The sequence below is a fragment of the Pyxicephalus adspersus genome, chromosome Z (assembly GCF_032062135.1).
Source record: "Pyxicephalus adspersus chromosome Z, UCB_Pads_2.0, whole genome shotgun sequence".
NCBI lineage: Eukaryota > Metazoa > Chordata > Amphibia > Anura > Pyxicephalidae > Pyxicephalus > Pyxicephalus adspersus.
In genome coordinates, this window is record NC_092871.1 from 73,417,966 (window position 1) to 73,438,015 (window position 20,050).

Below are 20,050 nucleotides of genomic sequence, written 5' to 3' on the forward strand. Positions count from 1 at the left end.
TTAGTCTTCAACAAGTGAAATGCTTGCTCAATTAGGATCAGATCAGGTGACTGACTTGGCCATTCATGAATATTCCACTTTCTTGCTTTAATAAACTCATGGGTTGCTTTGGCTGTATGTTTTGGGTCATTGTCCATCTGTATTATGAAACCCGTCCCAATCAATGTGACTGCATTTAGCTGGATTTGAGCAGACAGTATGTCTCTGAACACCTCAGAGCTCATTCGGCTGCTTCTGTCCTGTGTCACATCATCGATAAACACTAGTGTCCCCGTGCAGCAATTTCTCAGATGTTTTTTTTTCTGTTTTTGCAGCTTAAGGATGCCTTTTTTCACCTGCATGGAGAGCTTCTTTGACCGCATGTTGTCTGTTCACAGCAAAATCTTCCACATACAAGCACCCCCCCTCAAATCAACTCCAGGCCTTTTATCTGCTTAATTGATAATCACATAACGAAGAAAGTGCCCACACCAGCCCATGAAATAGCCTTTGAGTCAATTGTACAATTACTTTTGAGCCCCTGAAATTAGGTGATTGTAAAAAAAAAGTCTTTAGTTCTTCACATTTTATGCAATCTTTTTGTTCAACCCACTAAATTAAAGTCTGCAGTTCAACTGCATTTGAGTTATTTCCTTTAAAATTAATTGTGGTAATGTACAGAACCAAAATTAGAAAAAAGTTGTAATACCTAATTGTAGGTATTGGTACAATTAGGATCTAATTGTAATACATTTATATTACAGGTTTCACTATTTTTTTTTTAACAGATTTTTGTGTTTTTTTATTTATTGGACATATTTCGGTGAGTTATGCCTAAGAAAGAAATTTTGATGCAACAAAATGTATCTCTTTTTGCGTGAAAATACGGACAGAATTAGAACGCTGGGGGGGGGGGGGGGGGGGGGGTTAAGGTTATCCAATATTTATTTAGAATAGGGCACTGTCAAAGTCCCATGTTTCCTGCAAAAATATGTTTTTACAGAATTAATTTGGGATAATTTTGTCTATTGTGATTATTTCTAATTTGATAAATCTAAATTATCTATAAATAATCAGATAGGAGTTTTTTTTAGCACTAGTTCTTCATACCTGTGACTCACTAGCCAGTTGGACTGCCTTCTGTTCTTGTAGTTGAGGCATACCAGAACTGGCATGCCAAGCGGAAGACTCCACACCATCAGCTGTTCTGGTTTTGTATAACTCCAAGTCAGACTGAAACTGCTGCATTTTTAATACAAGGGCATCATAATCTAAAGAAAATGGAAGTGATATAAGATTAGTATTGTCATGATAACCGATTTATTAGCTTCAACTGTTGAACATGCTGGTGAATCTTTAAAATTATTTAAAGAAAAAATGAACAGATATACAGATGTGAAATAATAACAAATTATTAGAGTTCCTTTACTATTAAAAAGTTTTCTGCTTACTGCAATAAAATGAAGTTAGGTTCAAAATATTTGGACATTGAGAGTTTTCATAATTTTTGTTATGTACATAACCACATTTTAATTTAATTGAAACAATTAGGATGCAGTTGAAGTGCAATATTTTGGCTTTAATTTATTATGTCAACAAAAATATTGTATAAAAAATTTAAGAGTCAATTATATATACAATTCCCACATTTCAGGGTTTAATGTTTAATTGGTTAAATTAACATAGTTTAAACATACCATTTTAATTTTGAAAATTTTGTTGAAAATACTTTGCAATCATTGACTGCCTGAAGACAGAGGGGGATGGGACAGTCAAATAGGGTGGCAGAAAAGTCAGACAGGGGTCAGTCACCAGTGGAGGGTGGACTGGGGATAGTTGGGGAGAGGGTTATGGATAAGCATAAGGAATTTCCAACCAAACAGGAATGTTGCAACCAAACATTGGATTGTGAAGTACTAATTATACATAAAATCAAAAGAGTTTGGCAAACACTGCCAGCAAATGCAGTTTAAAGACCCTGTTCACCAATGCTGGAAGTCTAGCAAACAAAATAGGGGAGTTGGGAGCCATACTAAATGAAGAACATTATGAATTGGTTGGTATTTTTGAATCTGGCTTTGATCTTCACATGACTAAGCTGTTAAAATTCCTGGCTATACACTCTTTCATAAAGACAGAGTAAAATGAAAAAGTGGTGGTGTATGCCTGTATCTGAAAGTGAATGTGAAGGAAGAAATTGTTTATGGAGCATGTGATGAGGTTGGGAAATTATGGGTGGAGTTGCATATGGGGATGCATAACACACAAATAATTACATAAAAAAGAGTCTGCTAAAGGTGCTAAAGAAGAAAAAACTCAAGTACTAACACAGATTAGAAGGGTTGGAAAGGCTGGCACAGTTGTAGTAATCAGTGATTTTAACTACTCTGGCATTGAGTGGAGTAATGGCACTACATATACAGCAAAGGGGCAGAAATGTATTATTATTTTGTATTAATACAAGATAATTTCATGGTACAGTTTATAAAAGCAAGCCAAGTAGAAATAATACTCTGTTAAATCTATTTTTCCTAGGAATGCAGCAGAGCTTTTAACAAATGTGTATATAAAAGAAAATCTTGGTACCAATGACTATAATATGATTTAATTTATGGCAAGTTGTAAACAGGAAGCAGAATCTGTAAAAATAAAAACATTAAATTTTAAGAAAGCTAATTTTCTATTAAGGGCAGCTCTCCGTGACTTGGGCTGGTAGGGAATATTGCCCTCAAAGAACACAGAACAGAAATGGTAATGTTTCAAGTCTGTTCTACGCAAATACACTGTAAAATATATAATGGGTCATAAGTTTAAGAGGCTAAAATTAAAACCTATGTGCCTCAAAGCTACTAAAGAATAAGAATCGGGTAATCAAAATATAGAAAAACGCAGGATCACCTTTATTTTATCATCATTTGAAAATCATGAAGAAAATACCAAAAGATGTAAAAAAGAAAACAAATGTGCAAAAATTCTAAATTAAAGACAGATTGCAATAGAAATTTAGGAAACCCTAAGAAAATTAGATGGATAAAATTAATGTGTACCTAAAAAGCTAAGATCAGTTATTTCAAAGCCTTTGTTTTTAATTTTTATAGACTCTTTAATCACTGGCATGGTACCAATGGATTAGTGTAAGCCCAAGGTGGTTGCTGTCTTCAAAAAAAGGGCAAAGTCATTACCAAGTAACTACAGGCTGATAATTTTAACTTCCATAGTTGGAAAGGTTGTAGAAAGTTTGATAAAGAACCACAAAGAAAGTTTCTGCTAGAAAATATTACAATAAGTGACAGTCAGCATGGATTCAAGAAAGACCAAACTTGCCAAAAAAATGTACTCTCTTTTATTGAGGAAGAAAACAGGTAGTCAGTGGAGTAGCAGTAGATATAGTTTACTTGGACTTTGTAAAGCATTTGAAACAGTATGCCACAGACAATTAATATGCAAATTAGGTTCTAAAGGTTTAGAAAATTCAATCTGTAAATGGATAGAGAACTGGCTAAAGCTGCGTACACACTTGCAATTTTTGTCGTTGGAAAGGATCTTTCACGATCCTTTCCAACGACAAGGGAGTGCACGATGCAGTGTGAGGCCAGACTAAATGGAGGAGCAGTAATGACCACCAGCTGCAGCTCATACCAGGGGAGTGGTCATTACAAACAACAACACAGCAACAAGTAAAAACAAAGAGACTGTCAGATAATCTCACATGCAGCTTGTCTGACAGATCCTCAAACTTCAGTCATGGAAGGGACCGTGACATTTATACTCTGAATGGCATTAGGGTTTTTCACTCTTTTAAATTCCAAACCAAAGTAGGATAAGTATATATACCATCAATGTCATATGCCAATTTAGAAATTAAATGTAAAACAAAAATAAAAAAATAAAAGGACTTTTAAGGCATAGCAATCAATGTTACATACTTATAATAAAACAAAGATTTCATTTTACAGTACAATCATTTTGTTTTTTAAATATTAAAAACTTGCTGGTAACAGTCTCAATAATTGCCTGATGCATTTCACAAGATCCACTTTCTCAGGAACTTGAGATAACTTTCACCAACAATTCTCATAGGAACTACAATCCCCTGAAAAAGACAGCTCATAGGGGTCCCAGTACACGCAGGCATAGGCTGGGTGGGAAAAAATCAATTTCAATTGGTCCTTGCAAATCTTTATATTTTCTTAATATATTATCTATCCTTTCAATTCCATCTAGTATTCACTTTAACACTTAGTGTTGGAGCAAAGATCTACAAGTTGTTCTTACGTAGGAATCAATACTTCTGTCTAATGCCATGGACAAGTACAATCAATTTCTAACCTACCAAACAATATCCTGCAAGTGTAATTTGAGTATAAACACTTAACTGACTAAAGTCACTCACGTCTCATGAAAGAAAAAGCCACTATGGATGGATGGATGTCTGGTCGGGTAAGACCTAGTGATTAAAGATTCATACTCTTATTGGTCTAAGGTTATTAGTGGTGTACCCCAGGGTTCAGTGTTGGGACCTTTACTATTTACCATCTATAAATGATATAGAATTAGGGAATAAAAGTACCATTTCTGTGTTTGCAGATGACACCAAACTATGTAATGAAATTAGGTACATACAAGATGTCTATATTTTACAAGTAGAACTGGATGTATTGTTTGATTGTGCAACCAAGTAGCAAATTACCTTTAATATTGATAAATGTAAAGTTATGCACGTGGGGCTAACAACATGCATGCTTCATACTGTCAAGGAGGAATACATTTGGGAGAGTAAAAAAGTCAAGGTTCTGGTAGATCATAGACTTAATAATAGAATGCAATGCAAGCTGCAATATCTAAAGCTAGCAAAGAACTTTCTTGGAATCAAAGAAGATTAGACTGCAGAGACTGAGACATAATCCTGCCTCTGTACAATGCATTGGTGAGGCCTTTTTTGGAATATGCAGTCCAGTTTTGGGCACCAGTTCACAAAAAGGGCACTGTGGAATTAGAGAGTGCAGAGAAGGCCAACTAAAGTAATAAAAGGAATGTAGGAGCTCAGCTATGAGGAGAGATTAGTTGAACTTATTCTATTCTCCTTGAGAAGAGACGTTTAAGGGGGGATATGATCACCTTGTACATCTATTTAATGTACAAGCGCTGCCTTATATGTTGGCGCTATAAAATTATTATTATATTTAATATTAATAATATTAATCATAATAATAATAATAATAATAAATGGTCCATATAGAGAACTCTCTCCTCTATTACTCACTTTAAGATCATTACAAAGAACAAGGGGGCACTCTTGCGTCTGGAGGAAAAGGAATTTCATCTCCAGTTGAGAAAGGGATTCCTCACTGTAAGGTTTATGAAAATGTGAAACAGGTTCCCTTAGGAAGTAGTTTTAGCAAGTTTCATAGATTGCTTTAAGAAAAAGCACTTAATTTAAATGGGTTTAAAGCTTTAAAGTAAAGATAACAGAGACTATTGATCAAGGGAACATCCAATTGCCTCATGGAATCAGGAAGGAATTTTTTTTCCTCTGTCTGGTCTTTTTTTTTTTTAATTAAATAATTAAGAAAGAGAAGACAGAGGCTTTTTATGGCAACAACAATAAAGTGTAATATAATCACATATATAGATCTACAATGGAACTTATGTTAACTTGATCCTTATAAGCTATTTGAGCTTAACATATTACTCTTCTATTGAGCATTGTGACATAGTGACAAAAGCTTAAACTTGTCTCAATTACTGACACAATTTGCCTATAAGGCTTCCGGGTATAAGAGAGACATGCACAGATTTATCAGAAATATATACAAAGCTTTGTGTAAATACAAGTATAGATCAATAAAGTCATGATAGAACAAATATAGTCTATGTGATCACAACAATAAATGCCTATAAAAAGAATTTACTTAAATTGAATCTAAAACGAAACAAAAAAAAAATTAAATAAATGTAAGCAGATGTAGTAGGGACTTCTAAGAAGTTTTGATAATATTAAGTGATGTGAAAGGATGTAATTATTGTTGAAATTGTTTTTTGTTATGTGACCATATTGAGTGAGGAAATTTTAATTATACTTTCTTTGTCAATATGTTTCATGCAGAAATATCAAGTAGAAACATAGCAAATGATCTGCTATAAGGTGTATCCAGGATAGTACTTCTGGGTAAGTAGATAAATTAAGAGAATGTAATAAATTTAGTACTGGAAAAATGACATAGCTAATACTTGTGATTAGATAATACCCTATGATAATAAGGGCTCTACACTTATTTAAATTCTTGATAACCGCAAGTAACTAAGAGCTGATAGTGGAAGGAGGGCCTAATATATGTATCCTGTCCCTCTAAAATTATGAAAAGCCAGGGTGATAAACTTGAATCCTTTGTAAAGTGAAGGTAATAATAAATAGATTATTTATACAGGGGATACAGGCCTTAGCAACATTCAAGAGGGGTCGTTTTAGAGAGCACCAATACCACATTGTGTACATCGCTAAAACAAGTAGAAGGGCCAGTCCTGGTTTGTCCGGAATACAGATGTTCATGAGTTTAAAAATATTGTCAGAGACTTCAGTCCAAAATGTACAGTTTTGGGCAGTTCCAAAAAATATAAAAAAGGGACCCTGTCTCTTTATGGCAGCGCTAACAAAATGGGGAGGCCGGAAGGTACATTGGGTTGAGATTAGATGACTGTCTAGACCAGGGGTCAGCAACCTTTACTATCAAAAGAGCCATTTTGCCTCCTCTTCCACTAAAGAAAAATAGTCTGGAGCCGCAAAACATAAAGATTTATTTCACTGGTAGATTTTTTTCATTAGAACACCGGATAGGGAATCCCCCTCCTCCGCAGTGTCTTGGGAGGAAGGGGATCCCCCATCAGAGATCTCCCCGCGGCATCCGAAGGGAGCCACAACAAGGAGGCTGAAGAGCCGCAGGTTGCAGACCCCTGGTCTAGATTGTTAGAGAATATTCTATTTTGTGCCTACTCCCTGGGTTGCTTCCGCTTTTTCCCATCTGTTTTGTGAAGCGCTGCCCAATCAACCCAGCTGACCTTGAGCAGACATTATTGTCTCTAAACTTCACAATTCATCTGGCTTATGCTGTCTTCTGTCATCAATAACTAGTGACCATCCATGCGTGCCTCAACCTGGTTTTACAGATGATGTAGTATTCTTTAGCTCATGAGCCGTCCAAATCTTCTACACACTTTTTTCTTGACATCATTTTAGTAGATGTTGATCCTAGATTCATCAGCTTAAAGAATATTGTTCCAGAACTGTGCTGGCTTTTTTAAATTTTTGTTTTATTGCAAAGTCCAATTTAGCCTGTTTATTCTTAAGGCATATAAATGGTTTGAACCTTGTGGATAATCCTTTGTATTTGCTTTCATGAAATCCTTTTATAGTAGACTTGGATATTGATATGCCTAACCTCCTGTTGATATGCCTTCCTACCTGTATTGTTCACTGGGCTGGATGTTGTGAAGGGAAATGATCCTGACATATTCCACCACTGTTGTCTTCATCAAGGCATTTTTGTGTTGCTAAGTTAATCAGTGAATTCTTTTTTTTTTTTCCAGAATGTACCACACTCTAGATTTTGACACTGTTTTTTGTTTTCACAGCCTAGTGAAATGGTCTGTTTCATCTGCATTGACAGCTAATGTTGTAGGTTCACAGCAGAATCTTTCAAATCCAAACATCACACCTGCAATCTGCCTAACTGGTGATGAAATACTGAAGTTTATGAAAGTTTGGAGTCAACTGTCTTGGCGATAGATAATAAAGCTGTAATTCCTAAACTCTCCCTCCAAATAAATGTGGATACCCTTTCATTGAAGCTCAGAGCCTGCACATATTCACTATATAACTATATTTTTAATACGTTTTAGTAAACAGGCAAAATAACAAATATTTATGGATCTTACTGTAGATTCAACCTTTTTTGTCAGTTCTATAAATAATGACCAGAAGGTAAAAAAAAGTTGAACACACTGTTTGGGCAATTGTATGTGTTGAAAACATAATCATAGTTCTCCCCAGCTGACCTATCCCCTCCGCCCAGGCCCTTACCAGCAACTCTAATTCTCTGAATAGACAACTTCGGGTGCTGCTCTGTTTTCAGATGATAAGAGCCAGGCGGAGGCAGAAGTGCACAGCACAGCTAGGATGTGATCGGGACTCAGGCTGTTCCTCCCCCATTCTCTAGCTGTACTGAGTCTTCTATTAAAAAAAAATGTTTCCACCCAGTGGGCTTGTGTACTGGTGTTATTGGAGCAGTCTGAGAGCTGTGTGTAACTTCATGTCATTCTGCAGCCTTACAGCTCTGTGTATAAACCTTCATATCTCCTAAACCGTATATCATAATGACACTGGCTGTACTGCCCCCATCACATGCATGATGCTCTTAAGGCATCACCACATTTTAACATTATATACAGGGTGACTTTCCTCTTTTTTTATATTAGAAAAATGTGTTTTGTTGTTTTATCTTTTGGGGGGAGGGTACAGGAAAAATCTGCAGCCTTCTGGGATATGTGTGTCACATATCCCAGGTGGCTGTGGGCTGCTCTTTTTGCGCATGCCCAACATAGAGAATGTATCATCAGGAATTTTCCTATAATGTAAAAAAGTGCTTGATGGAACGGTGAGCATCAGAAAAAAGAGGGAAGCTGAGCAAACATGGGACTCGCTGGGCTCAGTTTGTGGACAGATCGATCAAGTGAATTTTTTTTTTTTTCACAAAAGTTTTGTGTTATCTAGATATAGTGCTAGGAGGTGACATCTGAAGTTAGGCTGAATTCACACTGGCAGTAGGATTGCAATTGCTGCATTTACCCCTGACTTTCCGATCGTCAGGAACCACTGCCGCTTGAAAAACTGCTAGGCCTGGAAAAAGCTCAGCATATACCGCTTGTTAACAAACCTAGCAGTTGCCAAGTAGTCACTCAGGAGGGGTAAATGGCCCAGTCTTTTACTGCTAATGTAAACTAAGCCTAACTTGTGGCTCCACATTGATTACAATATTACACTACTACAAGGGATTACACAATTAATACATGGAACACTAGTGAGTTGGATTAAAATACACAGCACTGAACAGTTTGGGCAAAATATATAAAAAAAAAAAAATAAAAAAAAAAATTTGAACATTCTAACATGTCAAGCATTATAAGTTAGAACAAAGTATAGGGGGTTGGTAGAACACTGACACTATAATAGAGGTTACTGGATAGCTTTGGCATAAATAACTGGGAGCACTAAATTTGCCCAGCTCACTTTTTTGCCACCTGCTAAAAAAGTTTTCTGGGGAGAACACTGTAAAGCAGGGGTAGGCAAACTACAGCCTAATGACCCCCTGGTCGATCCGGCCTAATCCCGGCAGGCAGGGGTCGGCAACCCACGGCTCCTGAGCCTCCTTGTTATGCCTCCCTTCCCTATTTACTGTGGCCGGCGTTAACACTTCTGCCAGCCGGGTAAGGGGACACTCCCTCTCCTTCGTATGCATTGCAGAGGAGAGAGAATTTCTTTTCAGGGGCATTTCGTCTCCTCCATATGCATTGCGGAGGAGAGGGAATTCCTTTCAGGGGCATGCCTTCTCCTCTATGTGCATTGCGGAGGAGAGGGATTTCCCTGTAGGGGTGTTCCTGGTGGGGGGGTGAAGCCATCAGCGCGGGACTTGAGAGACAGTCCGGCCTAGTGTGCCTTCTTGACCTCCTAAAATGGCCTAGTGGCCAAAAAAGTTTGCTGACCCCTGCTGTAAAGGGTAGATGTATTACAGGTTAGCTCCATTAATATGGAGAAAGGTTCCCCAAATATTATGGCATCTCCCAACAAGTGGCATCACTTTTTTTTATATTTTTTTACTTATTAATGTACATTTCAGAATCTTCCAAGGTAGGAACATGAGCCCAAAGTGGAAGGTTAGAAGATTATGAAAGGTCATTAAAGAAGAGTGATCTAAGAAGGTGTTATTATGAAACTGATATGCTGTAGCCTGTCCAACCCTTTAAAAAAAAAATCCTTCCCCTGCCCAGGGTAAACTCAGGTTCAACTTAAATGGAGTTAAAAGGCCTGGGAAAGTAGAAAAATGAAACCCCTTAAGATCTAAGAGATTGAGAGGAAAAGGCTGATTCAATCAATGGGATCACATGAAGAGATATACATAAAAATCAATAATACAATTATTGTTATATACCTAACAGTAGTGTTGTAAGTTACATAGATTGAAAAAAAGACAAAGGTCTATCAAGTTCAAGGAAAATAAGCATATCCCAGAAAAAACTCTAAAGACATAGTTAATCCAAAGGAAGGCAAAAAATCCAGGTTCAATTTGCTCCAACAGGGGCAAAAAATCCTTCCTTATCCAATGAGGCAATCGAATGTTCCCTTTGTAGAATAAAATGAAGGGCCAAAAATCACAAATTAGACATATGGGTAAAAGAGTTGATTCAGTATTCTTTTTCAAAGACATGATCTATGAAGTGTTGCCATGAAAGGTTTAATTAAATTTGTGGATAAGCCAGAACAAAAAAACACCATAAGAATAGACCATAAGAGTGTAGGGAAGAAAAAAAAAGATAGGGAGACTTGATTTGTCTGTGTGACAATAGGTAACAGTCAAACAAATATAGGGAAAATGAAACATGCTTCCCAAGAAAAAAAAAGAAAGAAATGCAAGAAATGTCTAATAAGTATGGAAATTGGATAAAGGGTCATACTGAGAAATTTGCAATGTGAACTAATTACAAAAGCAGAGTTGTAGGGGACCCAGAATGTATAAAATGTGTTGACATCTGGATTTTAGAGTCTACTAGTCGCAGAAAAGACCATATGCCTAGCCAACCAATTATGATTTATTGGCTAGATTGGCTGAGCAACCTAAATACTTTATAGTGAAGAAGGTGTATATAGTATCACCAGGCGTTCTAAGAACAGATTTCCTATAATGAATTGATGGAAGGGATGAAGAGAAAATATGAACATGAAATGTATAAAAGCAAGAGAAGGGGCATGGAGAATTAGAAAAACAAGGAACTCTAGTCTGCCCAGAAAACACAGTGATATAGAGTCTGATAAAAGTCTTTGTACTCCTCACTCACAGTCCCAGCACGCGTCAACTTCATCGTGATAGGAACCAGTCAAAGTCTGAGACAACTGTGGGAACACACAGGATTTCACCCTCACAACCTAAAACAGAACCTCCAACTTAAGATCTTACAACTAACTCTGAGAACTATCTGTCCCCTTCTTCACCAGATGAAATAGGAATTGAACAGGCTTTTCAAATACCCCATCACCCACAAAGTATAGGGAAAGTTGAGAGAATTAATGTAATGAAAGAATAGATTAGCCAAACTATTGGGAAATGCTAATCAGAGCAAGCATAGTAATTGACTTGAAATGTTACCTGTGGTTCTTTATAACATCAAAATCACCCTTCAAAAGTAGGCAACCATTATGAAAGTTTTATTTAGAGGGCCACCCAAAATTGGGTTGTATTTCCCCCATCAGACACAAGTAATGTACAATGATCCTGCTGCATAAATGATTACCTTATATAGGAAACTAACTGTGACGCACAAGTTTATTTCTGATTCTATTCTAGATCTAGATAACTGTATCAGCACACACATCCTTAAGCCAGGAGACTGCGTGTTAATCAAGCGCCACCAGAAAAAAACCTTGGAACCCCGGTATAAAGGCCCATTCCAGGTCCTCTTGACGACAGCCACAGCTTTGGAATAGGAAGGAAAGGGGGCCTGGACCCACGTCAGTCACTGTAAAAAGACCATTTTCTTGGAAAAAGAATCATGAAGCTAAGTTTTTTTCATTGTTTTGCTTAATACACATCATTAAATCGCTACTTAATACTATCACTTATAATAGCTCACTTGCGGCTTGGGAAACTCAAGCTCTGAAAAGACTCTGAACAAGTGGAGTTAATAGAGGAGTAATGTTTTTTAAACATTTGATTGATTGTTGAGAGATTGTAATTCTTCCAATTGTCCAATTCTTCTAATTACGTCCACCACTCCTCTTCTGCAGCATCTCTTTGTAGTTTTTTTCATTGGCATCCATTTCACCTTAGAATAAAGTCAAGCTTGTGTGTTTTGCCTTCAAATCCTCTCACAGTTCTTGTCCCATTTACCTTTCTGACTTGGTAGAAAAATACTCCCCTAGCTGCTCCTTTTGCTCCTCCAATTACCTACTAATGACTTCCTCACTCATAACCTAGCAACATGCGTGGCTCCAAGACTTTTCTAGAGCTGCCCCGATTGTCTAAAAAGGTCTTCCTCATCCTATTCGGCTTGCTCCTACATTCTGCTCATTTAAAAGAGCACTCAATCCCATTTTTTCAAACTTGCCCACCCATTTTCTTCTGGCTCCTAAAACCCTTACTACTTCCCACCACTTCATATCCTCCCTTCTATTGTATGATATCTCCCCCACCTCCTAGATTGCATGCTCTTTGGGGCAAGGGCCTCTCCTCCTTCTGTGTCACTGTCTGTATCTTTCAGTCATTTGCAACACTATATTTATTGTACAGCACTGTGTAACATGTTTGCTCTATATAAATCCTGTTTATTAATAATAAATATAATATTCTCGGCCTCTAATAGTCAAGTTTTTTTTAAATAGACTTTTTTCTATTTCCTTTCTGACCATTAGTTAGGGGAAGGGGTCAAGGGTTCATAGGCGATAAAAGTTCTGGGTAAACCTTTGAGCTTGCTCACTAGTGGCTTGGGAAACAAGTGGCCCTGAACAGGTGGAGTTAAAAAAATACAGAAATTAAAAACTCAGTTGAATCTTTAATAAAACTACAAACTGTAAGTAACCTTTCATAACTCACCGAAATTATTAAATATTGTAACTTGGAAAATGAGTGGCAGCTAGGTTGAAGGTTTTTTTGCACAGTCTACCATATTTATGCACAAATGGAGCAACAGCTCCAAGGTTAATACAACTCTGACAGATGTGAGCAAGTTGCCATTCCATAATCTCGCATTAGAGATTAGAAAGAGCCCATTGCAACACTGAAGTCACTGTTTTACACCTGCAGGTAGTTAATGGGATAGACGTGTAGGGTAGAGAGGTTAATCAACCTTGAATCAACTACTTACAGAAAGAGAATGTAATGCAATGCAAATGTAATATAAAAGAAAATCTGGGTAGTATTGACCATAATATGATTTCATTTAATGTAAGTTGTAAACAGTGCTCTAAGAATCCAAACTCTTTATCTTTTACAATAGGACTGGATGGTAGACAACCCTTTTATGAAAGGTAATATCTACCTTCTTCTTTGGGAGAAGGGGTTAAAAAAAAAAAGTAAGGAGTAAAGCCTTTTCCCTTTCTGTCTTGATCACCGTGGCTGAGTAGGAGCACAGATCCTCCCGGGACACATAAGTCATGCATTCCGGGAGGACACTGGATTCTCCCTCTGAGCATGCTCGTTCTTTCCTGATGCCTCTGCTTCATGGGAAGGGGATTTGCAGTGAGATCGGCACTTTTTCCCACAGGAGAGAGATCGGGTGACGTACGAATAAGGGCAAAGAAGAACAAAGAATATGGCGGCGCTTCTTCTTCCATGCTGGGACAAAGGAGGATACTTGGACGATGAAGGACTCGATCCAGGAAACCTTTGGATGGATTGAAAATGGAAGGTGAGTGTGTGTTTTATTTATTTTTAAGTATTTTAAGTATTTTCGAGTAGTTCCGCTTTAAGCCATGTGTTTAGCTGTCTAAGCTCTGGCTGACTTTCCTGTGTTACACATTGAACAGGCAATATTTCAGAGAAAATAACATTGGAGATATTTCCCTTCAACTTGAAGCCTAGTTTAAACTAATTTTTGAAGATCCTCCATCTTCCATGTTTAATGTCATTGGTTCCAAAATGGACCAAGACAGCTGGGTCATGCCCAGCTCCTCCCAGTAATTTGTCCAGCTGGTCCACATTCTGAACTCTGGCACCAGGGAGAGAGAAACCATTCGGTTAAAGTGTTTAGGGCAGCAAACTATTCTATTTGTCCTCCTGATCATAGAATCCCCTTATTTCGTATGCCCTTCTGAATTGCATTTCCAGGCTGTTAGGGATAGAAGTAACATCTAGGGGTGCCATGTCTGGGTTTGCCCAAGATTAGGTTTCCCTAAGCAGATTGTGAAGTGTTTAGGGAGTGTCAATATCTAGCGGATAGTTGTTTTATTCTGGCCATTACCACTGCAACAGATCCTAAACAAACTTCTTTATGATAACGAATTGGTCCAAGAAAGTGGTATTACACATACATATTTTACACAGAATTGGCTACATTCCACTACCCTCTAAGGAAGAGAAGTAAGGAGAAATAGGCCAAGTAATAGGATTCCCAATAAAGCATGGGAATACACATCTTTTGCATGAATAAGTACTTTTTCTATGTATATAATGAATGAAATAAATAACATACCTGTGAAAGACCTAATATTACAATGTAAGCTTGCTTTAATTATCTAATAAATATTGTATTTTATTGTAAAAAAATATAATTAAAAAAAATTTCTTTAACCTGATGTTTAAAATTAACTGTTCAAAGTTACATAGGGGTTAAGCTTAATGATAGTTAAATAAATCTTTAGTGAGTATGCCACTATCTTTAACTCATGATATTATAGCATGACCTATAGTGAAGCCATGAATGTTTTAGCTGGTTTGTCAGATCAAAAATATTATTCTAAGATGCAGAAAATAAAGGGCACAAGACAAGGGACCATTGACCATTAAGTGAATGGTGTTATCACAGGCTTACTAACAGGGATAAAAAGAACTTGTCTAGATTAATAGTAGCAGGGAGAAACAGGGTAAGTAATTAAAGTAAATTTTAAATATAGCTTCAGATCAACATTTTAAAATCATATTGGTGTATAGTTAGTACTTTGAATGAGATTTTTGTTATTTTTCATAAACACCATATTATGTACTTCTAAATTCTATGGTGGCACTGTAGATTGTACAATAAAGAGTTGAAGGCATCAAGAAAAAAGAAAAAAATTACAAATGTCTTGTATTATTGAGCAAAGAAGCTGTTAGGTCCTGGCGAATTCCCAGTTTTATCTGCTGTACTACTAGGTTGAATTCCTAAATTAATTTTGATTTCTCTAGATTTAGAGTGACATGATCAGCCAAGTTTTCAGGACTAAATTTCGCAAGGGGGAACTTTTGTCAGACATGACAGTTTGCAGTCCACTCTTCTGTGGGACCAAAATTATATAAACGAAATTAAAGGAATCATGAATCCGATCCAAATAGCAAAGAAATTGGATCTTCTGTGGGACTAAAATTATATAAATGGAATTCAAGGAATCACAAATATGATCCAAATTGCATAGAAATATCTTTGTTGGTAACATTGGCTTGTCTCAAGGAATCACAAATAATCTCCACGTTAGCTAGTTATTGTTTAGCTTTACCCATTCCTGTATTTAATATTCACACTCTGCTTCAAATGTGATTCACTTGGCTACTGGCTTTACCCTAATCCCCAAATACACTCCTGCTTTGCTCCTCTTCTTTTATCATTAACTGTGTACCAAACATGGCCTGTAGTATTGGACTCCAAGCCAATTCCTGGGTAATGGATCAGACCATACTACTTCATCTGATGAAGATTCATAGAATTTAAAAAGGAAATAAACTGAAAACTGCCGAAAAACCCTCCAAAAAAAATGCTTATCTTCAATCAAGCAGGGCAGTCTGATCCATCCAGGGGTGTCTTGCATCAGTTCCCGCATCATCCCGGCATCCGTCCCGGAGGCCACCATCTTCGTCTCTTCTTCTGGGTTCTTCATCCTATGTCAACCAACCCAGGCACGAGATCGGGTGACATAGAATGGACATAAAAAACACAATAATTTTTACTTTACATAAAAGGGTTGTCTACCTTTTTATGTAAAGTGAAATTTCTGAGTTTAGGTAGGCTTTAATAATACCAGATCATTTTAACTATAATGTTAAGGTCACAAACTGCTCCTAACTCAGGTAGCTCAGTTTAAAGAGGGTGCAAAAAATCAACAGAGGTTTGTGGCGCCTAAATACCCCTCTTTTAGATGACCCGGGAGAAGCATGAATATACCTACCAGTGCTGGCAGAATATGCAAAAACCTTACATGTCAGTGTTTTGCAGGTGGGGAAGCATTAAACCAAACATTTAATCACTGTGTAAAATGAAGGAAAAAAAAACTGTTCCCTTAATAAGAAAAAGGTATAATCTTTTAAAAAAAGCAGAGGGTATGAATCTTGAAAATAAAATTGTTGAAAAGCTAAGAATAATCTCAAGTAAAAAAGTGTTTCCACTTCTTTTTTAAATAATGGATAGAAGGGATGTGATTTTAAAATTAGATGGGGAAGGTGATAAGGATACTTTGCAGAATTATAGGTCTATCACTCATCAATACATAACAATGCACATAAAACTTTCCTATTCTCTAAACTACAGTTGTACAAACAAATCGTACACAGAATAGAACTCTAAAAATCATTGATATCTTAACACTTAAAAATTAGGTAAGTGTCAAACATAACTGTTGTGACCATTTCAAATTGGCAGTCAAATTAAGAGACAGAATAACAACAAAAGAACCCTCAAAAACCCAGTGCTCAAAAGTCAGAAGCTAGGCCACTGCAGGACCTTCTTGTGCTTCTTCTTGAGCCACTCCAAGGTTGCCTTGGCCATGTGTTTTGGGTCATTGTCATGCTGGAATACCCATCCACGACCCATTTTCAATGCCCTGGCTAAGGAAAGGAAGTGCTCACTCAAGATTTGACGGTACATGGCCCTATCCATTTGATGCGGTGAAGGTGCCCTGTCCACCTCCATGTTTGAAGGAGGGGATGGTGTTCTTGGGGTCATGGGCAGCATTACTCCTCCTCCAAACATGGCTAGTTAGGTTGATGCCAAAGAGCTCAATTTTGGTCCCATCTGACCACAACACTTTCACCCAGTTCACCTCTGGATCAATCAGATGTTCATTAACAAACTGCAGATGGGCCTGTACATGTGCTGTCTTGGGCAGGGGACCTTGCGGGCTCTGCAAGATTTCAGGCCTTCACAGCGCAGTGTGTTACCAATTGTTTACTAGGTGACTATGGTTCCAGCTGCCCTGAAATAATTGACAAGGTCCCCCTGTGTAGTTCTGGGCTGCTTCGTCAATGTTCTCATGATCATTGCAACGCCATGAGGGGAGATCTTGCATGGAGCCCTAGACCGAGGGAGATTGACAGTTGTTTTGGGTTTCTTCCATTTGGGAATTATCGCGCCAATTGTTGTCACCTTCTCACCAAGCTGCTTTGCGATAGTCTTGTAGCCCAGTCCAGCCTTGTGTAGGTCTACAATCTTGTCCCTGACGTCCTTAGACAGCTCTTTGGTCTTGGCCATGGTGGCTAGTTTGGAATCTGATTGATTGCTTGCTTCTGTGGACAGGCGTCTTTTTACAGGTACTGTAACAAGCTTGGACTCCCTTACAGAGGGTGCTCCTAATCTCAGCTCATTACCTGCATACAGTGAAGACACCTGGGAGCATGAAATCTTGCTGGTTGATAGGGGATCAAATACTTCTTTCACTCATTACAATGCACATCAAGCTCTGACTTTTGAGCACTGGGTTTTTGAGGGTTCTTTTGTTGGTATTCGGTCTCTCACAGCTACAATAAACCTACCATTACAATTATAGACTGGTGATTTCTTTGTCGAGGGCAAACATACAAAATCAGCAGGGGATCAAATACTTCTTTCGCTCAATGTCTTAGGTAGAGTAAAGAAATTTTCCAAAGATGGCAGACATCTCAAGGGGTGGCAAAGCCTTATCAACAAATGCGTGCCACTTGCCTAAAAAACGAGTGACAGCATAATTATCTCCCTAATCTGCTTCTAATTTCCTATAAAAAATTTGTTTCAGAGCCATCTGAACCTCAATTAATGTGGGTGGACATATATAAATCGAAGATGTCATTATGGCTCCCCTTGCCGCTAATAAACAGATGCTGGACCATATTTTGGAACCTCTCCCTATTGTGTTAACATTGATATCATCCCATCTATTAAATATACATATTAAAGGATCCAATGAGAGTGTGAAGCCAGGGACTTTGTGTATAAACTGTCTTTTGCCTGTAAAAAACTGTATAAAATGTCTTTTGCCCGAAAGGCAAAATCTGAGGACAGAGCCATAAGTAATGTTTCAGGGAAGGTCAATGTGCTCATTTGTTACACTGAGGTTCAAACTTTTCCTGCATTAGTTTAAATTGAGTTTCCTGCCAGCATTCATTGGTCATTCATTTACATACTGGTAATCTGACAAAATTTTGTCAACCACATCTGAGGATGGAAAATCTCTTTGCCAGTGCTTCACATATGTGTCCTCCTTTAACTGTTTTAAAAAAGATTGGAAATAAGTGCTAATAGCATAGATAGATAGTACTGGTAAGACTGATTCTTTATTAACTATCCACCTGGACACCAACACAACCTTGCCATCTTGAACTGCTAATTCACCAAGCCATCTGTCTGACTGATTCATCCTATCCCACTCCTGGAACTGAACAAGCTGACAAGCCTCTGTACAACCTATACTACATGACCTGCTTACCTGCATTTCAGTTTGCCACTTTGTTTAATGTACTCATATGGTTTACAATTATCTGGTACAATGTAACATTCACCCTGCACTCTCTTTGCTGGCTCTATTTCCTCCCCTCCGCCCCAGTCTGTTAACTCATTGTCTGCCTGCTACTTCACTTTCCTGCTTTTTGTCTGTGCTCCTGCACCTTTTTTCACACACATCCCCAGACACATTTTAGACCTAGTATTTTACAAACTCTGCAGCCTTATCCACCTTGACAACTCGCCATTTCTCCTTTCTGATCACAGCTTTATCACCTTCAACCTATCTAATTCTTGTACCTCTTTGGCCACATCCCAGATCTGGTCAATGGCAGAGAGATATCCATAACCTTGACCACAACCTATTCTCAAACTGCCTTACATTTCTAACCTCAAGGCTCTCTAAAATCATCATATAAAGCTGCTCCTCAGTTAAACCAAACCCTTTCTTTAGCTCTGGATAGAGTCACCCCTGCCACTTTCCGCTACCCCCATACTGCTAACCCCCAACCCTGGCACAACAATCACACAAAACATCTACAAAAGACTGTTTGTGAAGCTGAGTGCATTTGGAGGAAATCTGGCCTCAGCGCTGACTTCATGGACTACAAAGCCAAGCTACAACACTTTAACACTGAACTCATTGTCACCAAGCAAAATTATTTCTGTCATTTCCTCTCAAGCTTCCAACCCACATTGCCTGTTTTTAACAATTGACTTCCTACTAAACCCCACACCTGCTTCCCCACTACCAACTTTTCTGCCCAAAACATAGCCACCTAGTTTAGAGATAAATATGACAAAATCGGACATGATGTATCTTCTCACTGTGTCACTCCAACCATATCCACCTCTTCCACCAGTAAATCATCCCTAACATCATCAATTCCTCAGCCCTGTTACTCTGGATGAAGTCTACTCTCTACTCTCATCATCTTCATCTACTACCTGTCCGCATGACCAAATTCCCTCCGATCTACTCCGTGCCCATTCCTCTACCCTGGCCCCGGTCCTAATCGAACTATTCAACTTCTCCGTTTCTATTGGTATCTACCTCTCCGCTTTTAAACATGGCATTATCCTCCCTATCCTGAAGAACCCCCCCCTCGCTAGACGCCTCTCTACTGTCTAGCTGCCGTCCTATCTCCCTTCTCCCATGTTTCCAAACTTCTTGAGTGCCTTGTCTATAAAACACTCATCGATTATCTGAACACCAACTCTCTAACCACTCTAGTCTGGGTTTCAAACTGCCCATTTCTACCAAACAGCCCCTACTAAAGAGGCCAGCAACCTCATCAGAGCTAAGTCACAAGGCAACTTTTCCCTCCTCATTTCCTCCCCCTTCCAATTTAAATCATGCGCTCCAATGGTATCAGTGACACTGCACTCTCTTGGTTTGCTTCCTACCCGTATGACTGCTCCTTTCAAG

General features: G+C 38.0%; 1 protein-coding gene across 6 annotated transcripts in view; it reads right to left on the minus strand.

Moving 5' to 3' along the window:
* Nucleotides 1-20,050, minus strand: part of LOC140343672 (golgin subfamily A member 1-like) — a 322,269-nt gene that overhangs the window by 158,169 nt on the left and 144,050 nt on the right. For all 6 annotated transcript variants that reach the window (XM_072430480.1, XM_072430483.1, XM_072430478.1 and 3 more), the window contains one exon: nt 1,090-1,250. In XM_072430480.1, the coding sequence (XP_072286581.1) occupies nt 1,090-1,250 (161 nt within the window). The remainder of the gene's footprint in view (nt 1-1,089; nt 1,251-20,050) is intronic.